This window comes from Acomys russatus, chromosome 20 (assembly GCF_903995435.1).
Source record: "Acomys russatus chromosome 20, mAcoRus1.1, whole genome shotgun sequence".
Classification (NCBI taxonomy): domain Eukaryota; kingdom Metazoa; phylum Chordata; class Mammalia; order Rodentia; family Muridae; genus Acomys; species Acomys russatus.
In genome coordinates this window covers 10,034,181-10,050,168 of record NC_067156.1, presented here as the reverse complement: position 1 = coordinate 10,050,168, position 15,988 = coordinate 10,034,181, and the positions used below count along the sequence as shown (strand labels likewise).

Sequence of the window (15,988 nt, the reverse complement as noted above, 5' to 3'; positions counted from 1 at the left end):
TCTCCAGACCCCTCTGAGTCATCTCTCCAGTCCACATTCCCATTTCTTAAGTTGGGTTTTAAGGGCTAAAGTTAAAGTGCTTTGGGAAACTTGAGTCTACCTTTGCACATCGAATAAGGGTTGTTTTTATTGTTCATCTGACACTCATGAAAAACCAGAAGCTCGGACCAGTGTCTGAGCTCTGGGTCAGAGCACGTTGCTGGGCAGAAGTCAGGGGCGGGCTGTTCCACAGGCCCATCTCACTCCAGCACAGGCCTACTGAAAGCTTTGTCTTGGAAACATGGCTGCTGAAGCTTCCTAGTATGTCTGTCCTAATACCTACCTCTCTGGTACTTGCCAATGCCGGCAAAGGGACAGCACTAGGGACAGTGGCTTTGGGTGTTTGCTTCCATCTCTGTATCCTTAGGCTGTGTTTACTTTTAGGAAATTGGGAAACAATTTTAAGCTTTTATTATTAAAAAAAATCTGTTGTATGTGGTGGCTCATGGCTATAATCTCAGCACTCAGGAGGCTATAAGGAGAAACACAAGTTCAAGGCTAGCATAGTCATACATAGCAGGTTCCAGGACAGCATCAGCTGCAGCGAGACCCTGCCTCCAAAAACCAAACCCAAACTAGCAAACCAATAAACAAAAAGCCAATATCAACAACAAAACAAACAAACAAAAAAACCAGAAAGGAAAATTAAAAGAATTACTTTTCGTACAACTAGAAACAATTGACCTAGACAACAGCCTTGGAGAGATTGGGCTAGGACAATGTCAAGAAGCAGGTGAGGTAGGGCGCTCTTTGTGGACCGTGGTGTGTGTGTCATGAGTAATCAGAAATGGCTAGAACAACTACATTACTGCTAGGGCAACTCTCATAAACTATGGTCTAAACCACTGGTTCTCAACCAAGGGGTTGTGACCCCTTTGTGGAGGGGTGGGAGGATCCAATGACTCTCTCACAGGGGGTCCAGATCAGGTGTCTTGCATATCAGATATTTACATTATAATGCATAAAAAGAGCAAAATTACAGCTATGAAGGTGACAACCAAAATAACTTTCTGGTTGGGGTCATCACAACACAAGGAACTGTATTAAAAGGTGGTGGCATTAGGAAGGTTGAGAACCACTGTTCTAAACGTTTGCTACAGCTGGTCAGTTCCTTTTTTCACTTGAAAATTATTTCTCTGTTTTCCTAACATGATCCACATCCACACATTTTGCTGCATGCTATCTTAGCTCACGGCCCTTTTTGCTTAGAAGCAGAGCCATGCTTTCTACTCCCACAAACCCCTGCTAGACATTGTCCGTGAACCTCACTGCACATCCTCTGTGGGTCATTTCTACCCACTGGCACTTATAACATAAAGACTGACACAGGATTAGTTTCCCGGGAGCGTCTACGAGGAAGTTCACTGTATTTTTCTTGGGCTAGATCAGAATATACACAAAATATTATTTACACCATACTAAACTTTCTTACATGTGCTATGATATTTTGTGTTTGAAAACTGTCTTATTGTGAATAGACATAGAGCATAGGGACAGCAAGTTAAGCCTGCTCACTCACAGCCCCGTGCTTCAGCCAAAGATGTGCTTTGAGTTCCCTCACTAAGAAGACAGAACCCCAGCTGCAGCTGGTACCTTTGTTGCAAACTTCCTTGAAAGTTTCATCAAGCACCTGAACATTCCCATCGTTATTAATAACACTCATATCCTTAATGACATCAGAATAGGTGACAGAGGCAGAAACTTGAACTCCAAGAAAGAAGCCAGTCAACCAACCCACACCGAATTTTAAGGCGACAGCGTCTTCCCTTGGCATTGATAATACAAAAACAAAAACAAAAAACAAACAAACAAACAAACAAACAAAAAACCATAAAGATGCTTAGGAAATCTTCCTGTCTAATATCTTAGATCAGGTTTTTGAAAACCCACAGGGTTTACTCCCGCTTGAAAAAAGTCAGAGAGTTAGAAATGAGAACATACCCAGCTTTGGTATATGAATCAGAATATTTGAATTATAATCATGATCAGAGATTATCCACTAGGAGTCAATTTGTCCAACACCTCAAGCTTTGCTAGATTAAAAAAAAGATATTTAGGTACAAATATACAAATCTGCCTGGCATGTTTTTCCAGTTTGCTTCCGTCATAGATGGGAACAGGATTCTTTTGTATAGAGCATACTGTATGAGCCTTGCAGCTCCGTGGGAGCCACTATGCTGCCGGAGGCACTTGGAAGGGGGCAAATGACCCTTTCTGTTACAGTGACATTCTGGGTGAGACGTGGATCAAAGGTCACAGTGGTGGGCTGTACCAAGGAACCTGAACCAGAATAAGTTTCTGTAAGCAAGTAGTTACCAAGCTGTAGAGGGTCAGGGATAGCAATAGCAGGGTGGACAGAGCCAGAGGTGGACAAAACGGAAGTATCTTGACTGCCAGGCAAAGTCTGGAACCTGACAGAACCTGCCTGAGGGGCTTCCGTGGAGCGAGCACAGGTGTCAGCCCCAGGACCACTGTCTTTAGGGCCCAGATTTGCTGGCGTGGCTTCCTCATCAGTACCGAGACATATCTGTGCAAGCTTTTTAAATTTGGGGCCAAGGGAGTCCAAGAAGCTGTCATCTAGGTCATCGGCAATAAAGCTGCAGGAGCTGAGTGCAGGCGAGCAGGGGGCAGCATCCTCATCTTCGTCATCATAGATCAGTAAACAATCATTGATCTCCTGCTCATCATCTTCCTCGGCATAGGCGAGTGCTTTCTAAAGATGGAGAAGGAGAAGAAATGGACCTTATAAATACCACCGGATCCTAGTCATAAAAATCCAAGACTGGAATAAGAGCGCTCACGCCAGATATTCCTCACGAGTGGTGCAAATGGTCTTCATCTTATTTGGTTGTTTCCCCCTCTGGATAGCTGAACTGTTTTCGTTTATTTATTTTTATTGATAGTATGTTTTTAGTTAATGTTCTGTATTATGACGTTTTCATATATATGTAACCTTGATCTTTGCTCATATTTAGACCCGCCTTACTCTTTCCTGCTCTCCTGTTTTCCTCCGGCTAGCTCTTTCCCTTTCCCCAAATAGTCTCTCCTCAGCTTTCATGTCCTATATATGAACATATAGTTAAATACGGACTTTTGCAAATGAGAGAAAACATGAGATGGTGTTTTTCTATTTCTGTCCCATGTTCCCCCTCCATTCTCCTATTTTCCCCTTCCCTCCAAGTAGGCCCCTTCTACCTTCATGTCACAGATAAAATTAAATCTAGATTCCACATATTAAAGAAAGCAGGATATGGCTTCAGGAAACACTCTTTAATTAACATTTTTGGGGATGTGCTAATATGGTTGACATGCCACCAAAGGGTCTAGCCTAGGCTTATGTTTTAGTGCCTGGTTTTATCTGGATTTTAGTCTTTATAGCAACTCTATATGATGCCTGGAGTTTATCACTGGGCTGTTTTGTCTTTGTGTTGGAATAGGGGAAGTTTTCTCAATGTGCACCGAGTCAGTTTCAACCCCACGGGAACTCTGAGTTAACTCAGTCCTCGTCTGCTTATCTTGTGAATTTCAACTAGGAACTCGGTTTTGACAACCATCAAAATTGCCTCATTTATTTTGACACGAGGAAGCTTTCCTTTCCCTACATTTAAAAAAGCTTAGGAAAATGAATCTCAAAACTAATGTATATAACCAAGTAAATGAGATAACAACGGCGCCTGACAGTTTGCTACCCAGGTACCTGAGAAAAGTAGGACCCTAGGAAAGCCATGTTCACCGGAGCAGCAACATAGTCCTTCAAGGTCCCTCCGGTAGAGTGCCTTGTTCTCATCGTTCCTGAGTGACCCAGGGAACAGGGGCCGAGTGCCACTGCAGCTCCGGATCCAGCAGCTGCTCCCATCTTGGCTGTCATCTCCATTCCTGAAGCACCTTCCACCACTGTCCCTCCAGCATATGTATTTGTACAAACTTCTAAAGACAGGAGAAAGAGAGAAAGAGAGAGAGAGAGAGAGAGTACAGAAGAGGGGGGAGGAGGGAGGGAGGGAGGAAGGGAGAGAGAGAGGAGAGAGAGAGAGAGGGAGAGAGAGAGAGAGGGAGAGAGAGAGAGAGGGAGAGAGAGAGAGGGGGAGGGAGCGAGGGAGGGAGAGAGGGAGAATGCTTTAATATTTCATGCCATGGCTTTTTCCCCCTAAAGCTTCTGTGTATGCATATTTGTATGTACATGTGTGTGCATGTTCCCAGGTGTGTACATGTCCATGTGGCTATGTGGATGTGTGCACTTATGGAAGTAAGAAGTCAATTTTGAGTGTTGATCCTTAGAGCGCTGTCCATCTCTGTTGAGTCAAGGTCTCTCACTGGTCTGGAACTCGCTGAGTCAGGTAAGCTCACTGACCCACGAACCCTAGGGATCCTCTCCCTGAGTCCCCTGTGCTGTGACTATGGCCACATGCCACCATGCTTAGCTTTTTCATGAGTTCAGGACCTCGTGCTTGCACCGTGAGCACTTGACTGACTGAGCTCACTTTTCAGTCCCTAAAGTTCTTTCACTTTTGATGTCCATGCACAGTCATGGTATAAAGCAGCAATGTGAGGGAAAGTCACAATGATGTGACTGGGGAAATAACATTCTGGTAGGCTTATGTGAGAGTAACAGAGCGGGTGGGTGGGCAGGTGGAAAAGCCCTGAAAACATGTCAGTTAAAAAAATGGGCTGTCAGGGGCCATAGCCAAAAATGGCAAGAGTCAGTGAACAGCCATGGACAGCTTCTAAACTCCTGCATTCTCAGGTGCAATAATGTTGCAGTCAAACTGCCATGGGATTTCAGTGTGGAAAATGAAGAGAGGGCCTCCATGATGTCACCATGCCAGAGGGCCTCCATGATGTCACTGTGCTAGAGGGTATTCATGATGTCACCATGCCAGAGGGCCTCCATGATGATGTCACCATGCTAGAGGGCATTCCTGATGTCATCATGCCAGAGGGCCTCCATGATGTCACCGTGCCAAGTAACAAATGGTGTCCAAGGAAAATTTAAAGAACTTATGGCTGTTTTTTCCTATTTCTTTCATAATATGCTTTCCTAGATTATTTGCATTATCTTTTTTTTTTACTCTTTATTTACCATAGTTTTCAGACCATAAGACTCACTTTTTTCCCCCAAAAGTGTGTGGGGGGAATTAGGGTGCCCCTTAGGGTCCGATTGCTGTTTTTTACTGTTTTCTTGTTTTATTGCTCTAAGAACTGGGTGCATCTTATGGCCTGAAAAATATGGTATGTGCATATGTGTGTGTCTATGTGTGAATATGGGCACATCTGTATGGCGTCCACAGAAGTAAGAACAGGATATCAGATCCCTTGCAACTGGAGTTTACAAGTGTCTGTTAACCATCCAGTGCGCTATCAGGAATTAAACTCCAGTCCTTTGGAGGATGAGCAAACACTCTCAACCACGCCCCAACCCTCCAACTCATCATGGGTTATTTTTTCCACAGACAATTCTGAGTTGCATTTTTGCTCTACAGTGGGAGAAGCCAGTGAGTATTAGAGAAGCTGCTAACAGCTGTCATATAACTGGAGATAACTTGTGCCAATCTTTGGTAACAATAAGATTAGGAATAAAATTCCCGCCAATGCCAAGTCTTGTTGCTCGCTAGTCTGGAGTACATTTTTGAAATAAGATAACATAGTAAAACATTATTGCTACTTGGTAAGTACAAAGAAATAACAAATTCACTTAAATGCAAGCTTCAGACTTCATACCCCATAGTGACTGCCTGGAGCTGCTAACTGAATTCAATCAGGACATAGTTCATGCTGTTACACTAGGAAGGACAGAATTTAGCATACGTGTGTACACATGCACACACCCACATGCACCCACACACCCACACATGCCCACACAAGGTGGGGATACACACATGTGAACCCCGTATGTGCTCATGTGAGACTTAATGTACAAACATGACCCGAACTGAGCCAGCAGTAGACAGAGTTAGTGGAGGGGACAGCTACTGTTTACATTTTTATTTATAGTTTTCTAATGCCGTAAAATATTTCCTAGTTCAAAATTATCAACTAGGGGTTGGAGAGATGACTCAGAGGTTAAGGGCATTGGCTACTCTTCCAAAAGACCAGAGTTCAGTCCCCAGTACACATATAGCAGCTCACAGCTGTCTGGAACACCAGTTCCAGGTCCAAGGGATCCTAGGCCCTCTTCTGGCTTCTGTGGACAGAGAGCATGCACACGGTGCCCAGACCTACATGAAGGCAAAATACTTCTAAACAAAATAAAATAATAATTTCAAAATATTTTAAAGTTAGTAATTAGCTGCCCGAGAGCTATACTTACTTCAATTCATTAAAGTTTCAGACTCTCAAAACAGTGACCTTAGTGAGCGTATTAACTAAGCAGGGCAGACCAGTGTCTCAGAATTGGCTAAAACACAAGGAAATACTAATCCAGCTTCTAACTTCAGTGGTGATATTTCCTGTTATGTACACACATGTGCAATTATTGATCACATCTTAATTTTGACCAGTTTTCCTTTAATCTACCCTTGCTTTCAAAGATAAATTTAAAAAATAAATTTCAGCTACGTGGGAGGCTGAGGCAGGAGGATTTCAAGTTTAAAGCCTGTCTGGGCAAGTTAGTGAGACTCTGTCTCAAAAACAGAAAGTGTCAGAAAACAGGGTCTGTGTAGCTCAGTGGGGGAATACTTGCTCAGCATTCCTGAAGCCCAGAGTGCAAAACCCAGCACAAATAAGTAAACAAACAAATTTGATGTTCACTTACCAGAACTTTCCATAAAATCTGCTCCATTGGTTGTGACAGGAGGAACACAAATACTTGATATTTCCTGCAAATTATGTTAAAGGATAAACACATATATTTCAGAGAAATGTAAGTGAAATGTGGCCCCTTGTAAGTGATCACATTGCAATCCTTCTCGGAGTGGCCATTTTTATGATGTGACTCTGTAAAGCTGAAATCCTAAAAGTTCCCATCCAAGACGCCTGTGATAACCCTTATTCCTCTTTAAATATTTCAACATGAGTCATTTCTCTGCCCCATGACTACAGGAACTGTTTTACAAACCCAATCTTCACCTTGTCTTCAGGCTGGGCTCCTTCGATTCCCCACTGATGAATGGTTCCTTCTGAGCCATCGGGCACTGGGACAAAGCCACCTGTTGCTGCTCCTCCAAGGGGACCTGCCCCACAGTCACAGGTCAGCAGCAGCAGAGGGGCCACTAGGCAGGAACAGGGAAATAAGAGAAGGTTTGAATCCATTGGAAACTATTGACATGGCAGTTGTCAGGAATGTTATAAAGGCAATACAATACTTTAAACATTTAAGGAATATATTTAATGAAAGCAAAATTGGTACAATTAAGTAAATGAAACACAGTCATTTTCCAATGACCATGACCTGAAGGATGAAGCTGGGTCATTCTTGGAGGATTTGTTCAGTTTTTCAACCCTTTCCATAATACATTTTAAAATTTATGATGATTATTATTATTATCATTGTTGTTGCACTTTTGTACATATTGAGTGTATCTATTGTGTCTAGTAAATATGCACACAACTATGATATCTCAATAGCCAATATTTGAGGTGGTTATGATGATACTTTAGCAATCTAGTCCTTAGTAATATCTTAGGAAATAGCAATTGACCAGCAACGTGCAGCAGCAACTAGAGATGGTTTCATGAGTGGCTGTCAGTGTACTGTGTGTGCGTGCGCACGCGCGTGTGTTCCATATGAGAATCGGAGGTGTGAGGTGCTGGGAATTGGAGCTCAGGTGTTTGCAGTCTGTGCTCTTAGCCTCACAGGCCCTGTCAATTGCACTTTCAGTGGTTAACTGAGAGTCCCTAGCTTGGAAGATCTTCCAGGCATTGTACTGTTCTTTTTGTTAATGGGCTAAGAAATATTCATCTGAAAATATTTATTCCCTATGTATGGGTGTTGTGCATGCCTGGTGCATGCAGAGGCCAGAGGAAGCGTCAGGTTCCCCAGAACTGGAGTTACAGGCAGTTGTTAACTACTATGTTGGTGTAGCCATTTGAATCCAGGTCCTCTGGAAGAGCAGCCAAGGCTCTTAGCTGTTAGTTCATCTCTCCAGCTCCAGGAAAATACTTATTTTTGAAAGCAGCCATTTATTCCACTCTGTTGTCAATGACTCACCCCATCTCTGCCCTGTCAAGGCCACATAGACCCTACTGCTTGACCTGTCCTCTTAGAAGCAGCTCACCAAAGGGCTTAGGGAACACCGTCTCGGAATCAGACGTCGAGGATTTGAATTTTGGACGCATTGCTTTCCAGCTCTGTGACTGGAGTATGTTGTATGATCTTTCTCAGCTCAACTAACTCATGCACTCAAGGGGGAAGTAAGTGGGGCTTCCATCATAGTTGCCTGACAGAGGGACGAGAAGTAATGGGTGCTATGAAGACCTAGTAGTACTTCTGGGATGAACTACATAGCTGTGCAAACTGAATCAGTCCTGCATTACTATAAAATTAGGTCAAGTTACAAAGTAGATGGGACATAATTCATACAGTATCTTGAACACTTACATAAATTGTATTCCTTTGTATTTATCTTTAAAGTATTCTATTTTCATTATATGCATGTGTGTATGTGTGTGTGTGTGCATGTGCACGTAGGTATGTACATGTGAGTGCACATGTCTCTGAAGGCAAGAAGAGGTTCTTTTATCCCCTGGGTTGGATTTATAGGCAGTTGTGAGCCATCCAAAATATGTACTGGGATCCAAACTCAGGTTTTCCTCGAGAGCTGTGTGCTCATAACCACTGAGCCATCTCTCTGCCCCCTAAATGGTATTTCTAAAGGCAGCTGAATATATCATCATGGAAACTTGTTCTTACCATTAATATTTTATTCAGTAATAAACTAGAGAATCACTGTGAATTATTAAGGATCTCTTGTTTATCCAACTCCATTTAAGTTCCTTTAAGTAGAGGACTCTCACATTCAGAGCACCATTTGATTAATGAGATTGTGATTAAGGTGATAGATTTCCTGAAATCTATCAAGTGAAGAAAATAAAATGCATACTTATTAAAAGACAATAAGGCATGCAATTTCCCTAAATGTCTTCACTATTATGTGTGACTATTACAGAGTTTTTAACAGGGATTTTTGTATGTATGAATGTGTACTACATGAGTGTCTGGGAGTCATGGGTGGTTTTGAGCCACCATGTGGGTGCTGGCCATTGAACAAGTGCTCCTAACTACTGAGTTATCTCTGCAGCCCAGGTGTGAACATTTTAAAGGGATGCCCATGAGGAAAGAAGCTCTGTTTTGAGGTCTTGCTGATTAAATAAAACATTCCTAGAGGCCAAGTTCTGTGAACTTGGATACTACATGGATATCTTCTCTAAAATTATTTAAGCAGGATTTTTTTTTTTTAATTTTAGGAACTCACAAGACTTGCATATGGATCTGAGATATTTATGTACATCTTTGAAAGCCTGTGCTTATGAATCAAAGCATGGCTTTAAGTGTGAACATTATGATTGTGGGGTATCTTTGTAATCTCTCTCTCTCTCTCTCTCTCTCTCTCTCTCTCTCTCTCTCTCTCTCTCTGTGTTTCTGTCTGTCTCTTGTCCCCCTCCTCCATATGTGTGGGATGTGTTTATGAGTGCATACTGTATGAGTGTGCCTATGGAGGACAGAAGGCAACCTTGAATATCATCACTTAGGTGTCTTCCACTTTTTGTTGGGTAGTCTCTCAATGGCCCAGAGCGTTGCTAAGCAAGCTATAGGCTAAGTGGCCAATAGGCTCTAGCAATTAGCTCGTCTCTGCCTTCCGTCTTGCTAGGCTGGGATGACAAACATCTTCCACTGGACCTGGCTTTTTAGGTGGGTGCTGGGGGATTGGGGCCTCACGCCTGTGAGGCCAACACTTTATTGATTGAGCCATCCCTCTGGTCTTGGGTGTTTTTTTTTTTTTTTCTTAATGTTTGCATATATGCCTTGTTTTGCTATATTTAAATTGTTGCTAAATGACAAGCTAAATACGTTTCAGGACCTTCCTGCAATTTTCTTCAGCTTTACTAGTCAAGTGACTGAGAGAGTGACTTTTCACACTGCCCAGATGAGCTCAATGACTCTTGCAAACGATGCCAGTCCCATGGACTCTGGCTCACTCACATAGCAGCATCAGGAGTCCTAGCAGGATCAAGCCAATGACAGCAGGCCCGAGCGTCCAGGATGACTCCCCATATGTGATAGGCCCCTTGCTTGGAGTTGGGGCTCTGCACATGCTCCGCTCATCACACTGACACACTGTCAGCATCAAGTTCTCTGGCGTATCACACTGCCTGCCCTGACTGTCCTTCACGATGACTGGGACGCTGTGCAGTCCTAGAGACACCTGCTGCTGGGCTTGTAGAAGTGCTGAAGTAGCTATAAGAAAACACAGGTCAACAGTGAGACATTTAAAGCATCTTGTTTGTGATAATGGTGCTAGAATTGTCTTGGAATCCTGGTGACACATAGCAGAGCTGATGAGGTTGGAGGAATGACAGAAGAGGTTTGGTTGGGTCAGTCTGCCTATCAGGAGCGTCCAATCCATGCCATGTGGACCACATGTGGCTCAAAACAGCTATAGATGCTGCCCAACACAAAATTGTAAAAGGTTATTAAAACACGAAGAGATTTGTTGTTGCTGTTTTAGCTCAGTTGCTCAGTTCTTGAAGTCCATAGAAGGCAACTTTATAGTGTTGAATCATGAAACACTGTTGTGCAAAATAATCATACATAATGCTCTTACAGCCCCCAGGCTCTTGCAGTTCCAACGCTGTGGGTTGTATCCCTATGTGGCTTAAGATCATTCTTCATCCAATGGGTCCCAGAGAAGCCAAGAAGTGGGGCCCCTCTGGTACCCCTTCTTGTCATTCTTTCCTACAGTCTGGTAGGCCCATTATTCTCTTCCACAAGGACTCAGCCCTATATTGCTTTTCCCACTAAAGAGGATGGTGATGGGGCATCACAGCAATGTCAGGTCCCTGTCCCAGACTTACCTGCTCTTGTGTATGTCTGCACCAATACTCACAGGCACATGGCCTCATGTATGCCTTCCTACTGCATCTGACTCACTGAAATTCACTTCCGAATCACGTTCTAGCTGTTTGGCCCTACCATGTGGGGTCAGAATGAAATCTTTCCAGATCAGTATACTAAAGGAGTAATGTGCAATTAAAAAAAAGAAGAAGAAGAAGAAGAAAAAAAAAAAGAAATTCACTTTCGACTTTGGAGATCCTTGCTCATCTGCTCCTCTGGTTTTTTTCATCCCCAGAGCTGAGGGCCTGGGTGATATGGTTCCTAGTTTTCCTTGTTCCTAGTGTTGGGGCCCATTGTCTATTAGACAACTGAGCATCATTTGACGGTGGTTCTCCATCTCTATATTACCTCTTTCTAAGTAGGAAGCCTGGCAGTGTTGTACTATTTGAGCTGTTCTGGAGTCCACAGTGCCCAGTTTGCATTGCCCAACCTAACTCAATTGAATCATCTCCCCACCACCCCATTCCGCCACCCCCAGGAATTGACCCTGGGACCTTGTAAAGGCTAGGCATGTGCAGTACCACTGAGATATCTTCCTAGCTGTCTATTGACCATGTATCTATGTGGTGAACACATTTGGAGACCAATGGCACACGTAAATTTTGGAACTACTCCTTTTAATAGGATCAGAAGTACTAAGGGTAGAAGGTCACGCAGAGTAAAATCTTTGGTATCTCTGGTCATGTCTGACATATGACAGGACACCATGGAGCACATCCACAAGGGAAAGCAATATTTGTACAAAAAAAAAAAAAAAAAAAAACATAGAGGAAAGTGAGTTTATTGAGGGTTAGAAGTGGCTTGATGGTCACCGTAGAGCCCAGAAAGGGAGAAGATTTTTATAAGCCTATGAGACTTTTAAAAAACACAGACAATATATAATAAACATAGTACACATTAGAAGGAAATGATTCACTCCTTTTCATTGGCTAGTGGGTATGTAGATATCGTCTACCATGCCATCAAGGCTACCTCTTACATGGCAATAGGTATGTGCAACCCCAAGCTGGCCTGCATGGAGAGACCCTGTCTCAACAGTGATTCTAACAAACCTGCAAAACACTAAATGGCGCTAGAATTCTTACAATTTCTCTTCTCTTCAGAATAGAACAGAATGATTTCCAAGAAATGTTTCTCAGCTTCTCTTAAACTTTTTTTTTAACCTTTATTTTATGTGCATTGATGTTTTGCCTGCATGTACGTCTATGCGAGAGGGTCAGAGCCATCTTGCCAGCCTCTCAGCTTTTCCCAGAAAGAGCCTCTGCTAATGGGTTCATATTCCTCTGCGAACACAGAGCAGCGGCAGCCACTGGCGTCTATGGAAGGAGTTACTCTGACTCACCGTTCACTGTTCTGATGTTCCACACGACTGGCAGCTTCATTGGCTGCTCCTCCAGAGACACTGTGTAGGGACCAGTGTACCTAGCCCGATCCATGGTTTTCACCGAAAGGGTCACAGATGGTGAGGAACTGCAGAGCTCTGACTTCTCGAGGACAACGGATGGACAGTTTTCATTAAAACTGGGCACTTCAACGAATACCGTGCCTGTAGAGGTCTTACCAGTGTTTTCTGTAAAAGTAGTAATTGGATGTTAAGGAAATACAGCGAGTAAAGCACAAAAATGTCCTTTGTTTCTTTTCCTCCTTTCTCTCTAGTCTAGCTCTCTCTGACTCCTCCTCTTCCCCTCTTCCTTACTAAGCCACTCCCTTTCCATTTCCTTTCTGTGTCTTTTAATCTTCCTTTCTTATTCTGTTTTCCTCTCTCCCTCCTCCCTTACACTTTCTTTTTCCTTTTTCTTTTCCTTCCTTTTGCTCTCTCTCTTACATTTTTCTTTTCTCTCTCTCTCTTTCTTTTTTAAAAAAGATTTTATTTACTTATTTTATATATATGAATGCTCTGTCTGCATGTAAGGGGGCATCAGATCCCAGTGTAGATGGTTGTGAGCCACCATGTAGTTGCTGGGAATTGAACTCAGGACCTCTGGAAGAGCAGACAGTGCTCTTAACTGCCGAGCCATCTCTCCACACCCTCTTTCTTTCTTTCTTTCTTTCTTTCTTTCTTTCTTTCTTTCTTTCTTTCTTTAGTTGCTGTAGGCTGCTCAGCCTCCTGAGTAGCTGAAATAGCATCCATCTTAAAAACAAAAGGAATATTTTGTATTTCTTTCTTGCCACGAAGTTAGGATTGCTTCTCATGAAAAAGTATTTGGAGTAAGTAATTATACTTATTATTTAAGACTTAAGTTTTTATTGAATCCAGGTGTATGACTTTTTAATCCCAGCACTCAGGAGGCAGAGGCAGGTGGATCTCTATGAGTTTGAGACCAGCCTGGCTGCAGGGCCAGGTCTACGTAGTGAGGCCCTACTTCAAAAAACAAAGAATTTACTGAAGAAAATTCCCAAACTTTGACAATAAAGCAACAAAATAAAACTCTCTCTGTGGTGAGACAATGCTTGAGTTTTTCGTGTTAGGGCTAGTTTACCCAAATGTTAGTATTTTTATGTTTATTTTTTGGTGTTTATTACACTGTGCCTAAATTAATTTTATAGATGGGGAAACACATACATTCTATGACTATCATTTTAAACCACCTCAGGACAGAAAATAATTTACTGCTTAATGATGTACATACCCAGGTTATATCGGGAACTCACAAAGTGAGCTTACTTTTGGAGTGGGGTTTGCTGAAGGGCTGTCTATAGGAATTTGTGCTGGTCCTCTAGAACTCAGAAATTTTTGGGAGTAAAAGATATCTCCTGGGGCTATAGATATGGCTCAGTGGATGAGAATGCTTGATGTCCAAGCTTAAATCCTTAGCACTATGTGAAAAGCTGGGGTGGCTGTGTGTGCACCTGTAACTCCATTTCTGGGGCCCTCTGGCTGCCAACACTGCTCCAGATTAGGTAAGATAACTAGTCTCAGGCAACTAAGACACATGCTGATTAAACTGGACACTCAGCATCTTCCTCTGATCTCCAAAAATGTATGGGCACATGCACCCCCCAATATGTAGATAAATGTACAACACACACACAGAAACACACACACACACACACACACACACACACACACACACACACACACACACTTTCTCCCTCACCCATAGTAAACCAAATGGACCAGAGTGATGGGTGCTACCAACTAAGTGGGAGAAGTGAAAATTCTTAGTTTCTCTTAGGTTCAAGTACAGTGTCTCAGATTAAAGACCCAAAGTCACTAGGTAATATGTAGTGATAAAGGAAATATATAAAACATTCATGACCATCTACTATGAAAGAAGTGCTATTTGAAGTAATATTTCATTAAAAACTATGGAAATATCTTTCTTACCATCTATGGCCAGAACTTCAGCTGAGATTGTCTTGTTAACTATGAAAGTAGAATCTCGTTCAATGTTTTTGACAAATTTGATCTGAGCAGTTTTTGAATCAATAACAAGCAAACCACCATCATTACGACCCAGGACATATCTGTTTTATAATAGAAAAATATAAAATGTCATTCATTTAATAAATATTATTTATTGCGCATGATCTCAAATGTTACGTATATACTTATAAAAACTATCAAAGTGCTGGAGAGGCTCAGTCTCAAGAGAACTTGTTGCTATCATAAGGGCTCCGGGTTTGCTTCCCATTACCCACGCGACAGCTCAGCTCCAGGGTATCTGATGCCCTCTTCTGGCATCTTGAGTAACTGCACACACACAGTGCACAGATGCACATGCAGGCAAAATACTCATATACATAAAATAAACATAAATAAATTCTATGCAAAAGTAAAAACAGAAAATTAACATGCCATAGATGGATCACTCTTCATAATCCTTATTTATGCATTAGTCTGGTTACTCAATTTTTCTCTGTGAAAAATACAATAGAACAAAGCAAACTAAACTGCGTGCCATTGCTCTTTATACGCTGGCTGCTACTCTCTATGGTGCTTTATGCTACGGCCATTATTGATTTTGTCTGTCCCTTTGGTTGAGCCATAGTGTCTTATCTCACTGGAACTCACTCCTGTTATGAGCTTCTACTCTTTTGCAAGACTCAAATGTGAACTTCTTTCCTGATTTCCAGATAGCCTGAGGCATCCTTTTTTAAGTTTCCACTATTTTACATGCATACTATTTTTCCTCATGGCACAATATATTCTAATAAGTTATGTGTATCTGTTCTTGAATTATCCAGTTCCTTAACTTCACCCAGTTCATCCCTCTATTTTTAGCACCGCATTGACTAAACATTATGTTGTAATCACATATAGATGAAAACCACACTAAGAATTCACAGGATATAAAACTTGTCTTACCTGACAGATGAGGCAGCTTTACCAGTGTCCTCGTTGGTAGCTTGATATGTTCCCAGGATATAGCCAGCCAGTTTGTTAGTGCTTATTCCCTTTTGCACAGTAAATGTCTTGGAAGGAGGGCGGAATGAAATTCCTTCTGGGACGTTGATGATTTGAATGATGACTGGAGTTGGCTGCACTCGGTACTGAGCGATCACCGACTGGTGGAACGCAGCTTTGTTTCGGACTGCAATACTAAATTGCATGTTTTGCACTTGTTCGTAATCCAGAGCCTGGAGTAAAAACCAAATTAGACAGAAGGACATGTCACAAAAGACAAAACAATACAGACACAGTCTGGAAGACCAAGAGATGGACAGAAGCATCTGTGCAAGAAGTGGTGATTAGGACCTTCTATTTCTATAGAGCAAAAGTGGCTTCAGAAGTCACTGTAATGCCAACTAGAGGATGTCTTAACTCACAAGACTTCATTTCTAAATGTTAAGTGCATTTTATTAATCTGTATAAAAAGTTTATTCTTTTCAGTGCTTGGGATTGGACTCAGGAAGTTATATATGGTAGGAAAGTGCTCCACCAGTAGTATGCCACATCCC

The 15,988-nt window shown here is 42.2% G+C and overlaps 1 protein-coding gene across 1 annotated transcript in view; it reads right to left on the bottom strand.

The window, feature by feature from the left end:
* Nucleotides 1-1,875: 1,875 nt before the first annotated feature.
* Nucleotides 1,876-15,988, bottom strand: part of Dsg3 (desmoglein 3) — a 30,224-nt gene continuing 16,111 nt past the window's right edge. Inside the window, exons 9-16 of the mRNA XM_051163589.1 lie at nucleotides 15,396-15,667; nucleotides 14,415-14,554; nucleotides 12,429-12,656; nucleotides 10,175-10,429; nucleotides 7,102-7,244; nucleotides 6,788-6,851; nucleotides 3,737-3,966; nucleotides 1,876-2,752 (exon numbers count right to left, since the gene is read on the bottom strand). Of these exons, the coding sequence (XP_051019546.1) occupies nucleotides 2,144-2,752; nucleotides 3,737-3,966; nucleotides 6,788-6,851; nucleotides 7,102-7,244; nucleotides 10,175-10,429; nucleotides 12,429-12,656; nucleotides 14,415-14,554; nucleotides 15,396-15,667 (1,941 nt within the window). The 3' untranslated portion in view covers nucleotides 1,876-2,143. The remainder of the gene's footprint in view (nucleotides 2,753-3,736; nucleotides 3,967-6,787; nucleotides 6,852-7,101; nucleotides 7,245-10,174; nucleotides 10,430-12,428; nucleotides 12,657-14,414; nucleotides 14,555-15,395; nucleotides 15,668-15,988) is intronic.